At 39.9% G+C, this 6,136-nt stretch overlaps 1 protein-coding gene across 3 annotated transcripts; it reads right to left on the bottom strand.

Annotated features, from left to right (window-relative positions):
• Positions 1 to 551: 551 nt before the first annotated feature.
• On the bottom strand, positions 552 to 5,544 carry LOC109174585 (BTB/POZ domain-containing protein At5g47800-like). Of its 3 annotated transcripts, XM_019323809.1 has the most exons (7): positions 5,017 to 5,544; positions 4,163 to 4,282; positions 3,288 to 3,464; positions 3,140 to 3,209; positions 2,657 to 3,055; positions 1,750 to 2,484; positions 552 to 1,139 (listed from the first exon to the last, which is right to left on the bottom strand). In XM_019323809.1, the coding sequence occupies exons 3-7, from the start codon at positions 3,344 to 3,346 to the stop codon at positions 729 to 731; spliced, it is 1,674 nt and encodes a 557-aa protein (XP_019179354.1). In that variant the 5' UTR covers positions 3,347 to 3,464; positions 4,163 to 4,282; positions 5,017 to 5,544; the 3' UTR covers positions 552 to 728. The 3 variants fall into 3 exon arrangements, with proteins under 3 accessions (XP_019179354.1, XP_019179353.1, XP_019179355.1); XM_019323808.1 differs by lacking the exon at positions 4,163 to 4,282; XM_019323810.1 differs by lacking the exon at positions 4,163 to 4,282 and having other exon boundaries at positions 5,100 to 5,544.
• Positions 5,545 to 6,136: the final 592 nt, after the last annotated feature.

The raw sequence follows: 6,136 nt of genomic DNA, 5'->3' as shown, positions 1-6,136 counted from the left end.
TGGCTTACTGTTATTTTCAAAAAAAAAAAAAAAGTTGCATATTAATATGATGCTTATAATCCCAAATATTTTATCATCACTATTACCATTAATAAAAGAATAACTTCACTCCTGTCTTGCCTTCAATTTTTTACTTTCTATTATTGTAATTGCTTCTTGTTAATTAATCTCAACACCAGCAGTCCCTTGTCACCTATACTCAATTCAAGAAATAACCACCCCAAAGGCCCTAACCTCTCTTCAATTCCTACCCCTTTCCTTCATCTTCTCCATAGACATGGAACTCCATTAATGGCTTCTAAATAAGTTCAATCATGTATATGTACTCACAATAACATAATAGTATCCTTGACTTGACTTAATCCAAAGAAATGCATGCGTGATATTTCATTTTTGAGTTTTCTCATTACTATAACATGTCTCTATTCATAGTTGGTTGGTTCTTTTTAATTTGTTTCTATTCAATTCCCTTGTAATAACAAAGGTTAGTTGCAATCCAATTCTACCTCTGATCAGAACATCTAGCTAGGAAGAAGGGGGAGGTTTAACAATTATACGAAAATATATGATACATTGATTCACTGAGAAACTGTATGATATTGTCATCATCTGTGATAAAAAAAAAATATATCTCCACAGCCAATTTAATTAATCATAGGATGTTGATCTGTTGTCAGTGGATGTCTTTCCATGCATGCATAGGTTAACGTTATAGCTATGCACCCTAGCTATCTTGTCCTTTGTATACGAGGAGGATCCAGTTTGGTTCCCGACACTCCCTCTTCTAAGATCTCCCTCTCCTTTCTGGGCTCTATTTGTGGAGAAATGCCTTTAACATTTACATGATGATCTGATGATTTTCTTCTGTCATCTGTTTTGACTGATTGTTGGTCTGAATCAAGGTTCAATCTTTTCATCAAGCTATGATGGTGGTTGTGAGGCTGCTGCTTAGGGGATGGGAGCTTACTCGCAGTGGCTGTGCTCCCTCTGTCTTGCTTGAAAAACAGCACTTGCACAATGGTCCTCAATGGCAGCCGGTCGTTCCTCACTGCGTGGCCGCATACTTCCCGGGACAGTTTCTGGCAGTCTAGGATGCTGCAAAGGTGCTTCTTTTCTGCTTTGCTTAGGTCAGGGTGCTCCTGAAATCAAGGTTGTAGAAGGCCTAGGCGTTAGTCTGGAGGTCGGGGCGCCTCCTAGCAGGCAGCCGAGTAAAATAGTAATAATAATAATGAGTAGTCGCCCTAAATCTTAAAAAAAAAAAAACATTTGTCTGAGTTGGACGCCAACTCGGCCGAGTTAGGCATTGACTGTGCTGAATTAAGCGCCAAGTTGGCCGCTTAGGGATCGGCCAGCCGACTAAAAGGCGCCTAGGGGTGAAATCCCCTCGGAGCACCTAGCTCCTACTCGGCGCCTAAATTGATTTTTACAACATTGCCTGAAATTGAGAAAAAGGGGAGTGTGCCCCGGGCTAAGCTCACAGGTTCAATAGACAGTATTTGGGACTTGGGAGAAGAGACAAATGTTCGAAACTCAACGACAACAGTGTGGGGACCGGCATTTAACCCAGTCTGTTGAGTCACTGAGTTACCGTGATTTATATTTCTCACATATTCTATCGGGTCGGGGTGTGAGGGACCCATGTGGTTAGGGATTCAAACTTTGGGAGAAAGAGAAAAAGGGGAGTGTATGTAATATCCTAAGATGTGTTGATCTTCTCATTTATTAGGTCTTGTTACTGGCATACTATACCTTTAGGTAAGTGTTGATTGCCTTGTAAAGGTCATCATGAACAGGCCTGGCCATTTCTGGAACTGCTGAAGCTATAGAGACCATCTTTTCCACAGGCATTTTGGGGTCCCTGGCAATGACTTGTAGATACGAGTCGATTAGCTTCGCGATCTTCGTGATGGATCTTACTGACCGGGTTTCATCCCCGGAAGCCTGCCTTCGCCACTGCCTCGAAAAACTCTCAGCAACAATCTCAACCAGTCCAAAATCACAACCACTGCCCGAACCCGAACCTTGTGAATGTAACAGCAGGTCATTTAGCGTTGCCTCTTCGAATTGCAGGCCCGACCGCCTAATGAGCTCCGCCTTTGTGACCGGGGACGCTCCTAAGTGGTTTGCAGTACTGAGGAGCCTCAGCAGGAACCCGACAGAAACAGACCCTGCATCGGTTGGAATCAGGCTCACGATTGTCTCGAGAACGCGCTGCTTCCTGTCTAGAGATTGGGCACTGCTACTCGAACTTGCTAGAGGCAGAGCCTTCGTAACGTCGGGCAGCCAACGACAGGCGTAGACGTGCAACGCCTCCCCTATGAGCTGGGGCTGCAACGCGTTTGTTGACTTAACCGCCGAGATTATGCACCTGAAGTGGTCTATACTTAGCTCAGATAAGTCCTCGGTCCACCAATCCTTCGGGGCGGATTGCTGGCGCCGCCTTTGATCATAGCCCGGTCTCGTGTATGTATAAGACCACCTGACCTGAAATATGACCCCCTCTACATTAACCAAATATGTGCATCACATCAAAATAAAGAAACCATTCAAGGTTGAACATGTAGTTATGAACAGATACTGCATTGTAACAGAGTCAGTAGTACTCAAAGAAGAAAAAAGAAACCATTCAAACAGAACCAAAAAACAAACATCTAACCTTAACAGGAGGACACAAAATCTTCTCCACAATGGAATCAATACATTTTCGCATTATCCCAAGATTCTCTGCCCACTCAGCTAACTTCTCAGTCATCTTCAGCGCAAGAATTGAGTCCTTCCAGCCTTCAAGAATGCACGAAGCGAAGAACGCCTCGAGTTTTGGAACGAGATTCCCTTTCTCAAACACGTCTGTCATCCGGAGGAATTTGGCAGCACAAAACGCGGGCACGAAATTCTGAGCACTTACACTGATGGTGATGCCATAGCAGAACTTCGCGCACAACTCAAACGCCACTTCCCCCCCTGGAATGTCGTGCAGCTCCACAACAACATTGCCAGAATCTTCAGCGTTCGAGCAGAGGCGTTGTAGGAGCCCACACTTGGGAAGAAGTGGAAACTATATCACAATACACCACAATCATTCTTTTACCAAGATATATATAAAATAAACATAGGAATTACCAAAAGAATCTAAGATTACCTTATGAAGAAGAAAACTAATGTTGTTGATCAGAATAGTGAGGTCACTTGGCATGTCCGAAACCATTGTCCTGCAACATTCAACATCAGAGTTACAGATAACTAGTCTTTTATGTAACGAAATTTGTGTGTGACATTGACATATATACCTAGTAGCATCTTCTGTGTAAAAGGTATCTGGCCTAGACCCGATTTTCATAAACTTCATTTTGCAGAACTGCACAAAAATCTCGTACTACTTCTAATGAACGAGTGTTCTGTTGTGCTCTTTTCTAACTAGAAAGAACTCGAGGTAATCGATTTTCAGCAACATCTTTCAATCCTCCCTATAAAACAACGGAAGACAATAAATGCTAATCTGTTATTACAACAATACTAGGGAAGGTGGAATTTATTAATTCGCATGGATTTCAAAGCTGTGTGGAAAACTATGTAAGTTGGATGAAAAATGAACAATAATCCTCTTAAGATTATGGGATAGATTTCGTCTATTCAACAAAACAATCTTGACAATCGAAAAACATGTTACATACTAACAACATCCGGTACAATGAACTTGAGACCATCTGAAAATCTGGTGAATGCCAAATTCCTAAACTCAATTTGGGAATAGATTCACACAACTTGTGATGACTCAATTCCAAACTGATTTTTTCATACCAAGTCCATAGTGGCTGCAAAGAATTCCTTTTAAACACGGAGACAATTACAATCTTGCTTTCAGTGAAATTAACTCAAACCTTTTACTCCCTAATACGCGGATCGTGGGCATAAAGACTTAAAGATCAAGAAAGGAGAAAGAAATTAAAGTTGCAGGCAGGCCAATATAGTATACTGTTTCTTGAAAAGGGATAAAAAGAAAGAGAGGAAGAACTAGTGGTAGAGTTTATATATATATATATATATATATATATATATATATATATATATATATATATATATATATATGTTTTATTGTTGAACTTGAAATGGGGTAGAGTATAGTAAATTAAATTAAAGAACAGTTGCTACAGTGGAGCAGTACACATAATGATCTGACAAAAGGGAGCCTTCTAATGATCTTCTTGAAAACAAGGGAACAAGATGCAGAAAGCCACTCTGCATGTTGCTTTGTAAAACTCAGAAACTTTTTAGATTCCAAAGCCTGAAAGCCATTAACAACATATATATATGCATGTGAATATTAGCCTTCATGATGGCCATATATGCATGTCTGTGTGTATATATATATAGATTTGTAATCAGGTGCAAACTAGCCTTAAACTGCGAACTACTGAAGGATTGCACTGCAACGGCTGATTGTTTATATATATATATATATATATATATATATATATATATATAATGCCAAGCATATTAAAAATCTCTTGAAATTTCTAAATCTTTTCTGCAAAATCCCTATCAAGGATCCACTATATTGTTTTTACTCTTTGTCAGCATTTGTTTGGAATTTTGTGGAAAATAATGAAGCTAACTACAAAAAGATATAATGCTCCCAGCCCCAACCCAACCCCACCCCCACCCCTCACCCCTCCCCAAACCTTTTCTCCTTTGGTTTCTTAGCTTTTTCCTTTTCTTGTGCAAGTAAAGCAGGCAGCTTTCTAGTTGGTTATGAAAGGGATATCACCAAAAGGAGGCATCAATAGAAAACACTAATAAGGAATTGAAAAAAACATGGGCAATACATACAACAAAAACATGAAATAAAACAAACAAACAAACAAACCAGATTATTAATGCCAATGAAGTTTGACAGCTATAGAGATATATGGCTAAAGTGTAAGAAAATCTACAAAATGATGAAGGCCATGCCATATATATACACAACCCAAGAGAGTTCAAAGAAGATTTATATATGGAAGAAGCTAATAAGCGTACCAAACATGATGTTCATCTTAGGATTTTTCACTGTGTACGAGGTGAGGATATATATATGATATGATCATCATATCACTACTCACATCATGCTCTTCCTGTGATGGTATGGAAGCTAAGATGAGATAGTAGACACAAACCCATTGGAGAAGAAATATTAAACCCTAATTGTGATATACAGTGAGATCGAGAGGCAAGCCAAAGCAGAAGAAAATAGGAATAGAGAGAAGGAGAAGGTGGTGGTAGTGAGAAAGGGGAGGGGAGGGGGGGGGGGTACGTGGTGGGGTTGATATAATGGTATCAAGTATGGGGCTAGTCAACATAGTAATGCATCAAAAAGCAGCTTATCATGCATCACACACACACATAATTAAGCAGAACTGAATAAAACAGTAAAAGGCAAATACTCATAGGCTGGGCAGTTGGCAGTCCTTTTTTTCTCAATTCCCATTTCATTTGTGTCCCTTTGGGGTATATTGTAGTTTGGTGCCCACTAATTTCCAATTCCCAATTCCCTTAGATAGCTTGCTTCAACCCAAGTTGTGGAGGACATATATGCAAGTGGGTATAGTATAGGCTAGCATGGGTCGTGTAGGGGTGATATATTCTAAGTTCTATTCATCAGTAACTTCAAATCCCAGACCCCTACCTTTGAAAACTTCCTTTTTTTTTTTTTTTTTAAGAATTGGGACCAACTACGTACATTGCTAGAAACCAATTTTAAAACTAAAAAGAGATTGAGAATTCTAATGAAAGTAAAATGTATTATAGGTGCATGTAAAATGTATAATAGGTGCAAGTAAAATTTATCTTGAGCATCAATACTAAGTGCACCTATAGTTATATGTAGTTGCACCTAGGTGCATGAATGTTTGCGGGTGGTTTTCACGGGTACTACTACCCGCTGAACTCCCCACAAGAATAAAAACGATGCCAAACAGAACGAACTCAGATCAATGAATGTTAATAAGGTAAAATTACATGCACTTGTAGGCAAAAGTAGGTGCACTTGTAGGTGAAAGTAGGTGCACCCGATCAATGAATGCTGACACGTGGCAGCGCTGATTGGTTCGCATTTCTCTCCTGGGCACCTATTCGCACCTGAACGTGAGCATATATATAT

This window comes from Ipomoea nil, unplaced genomic scaffold (assembly GCF_001879475.1).
Source record: "Ipomoea nil cultivar Tokyo-kokei standard unplaced genomic scaffold, Asagao_1.1 scaffold0642, whole genome shotgun sequence".
Classification (NCBI taxonomy): Eukaryota; Viridiplantae; Streptophyta; class Magnoliopsida; order Solanales; family Convolvulaceae; genus Ipomoea; species Ipomoea nil.
The sequence above is the reverse complement of the archived record's forward strand: the minus strand, read 5'-3'. Positions and strand labels throughout refer to the sequence as shown.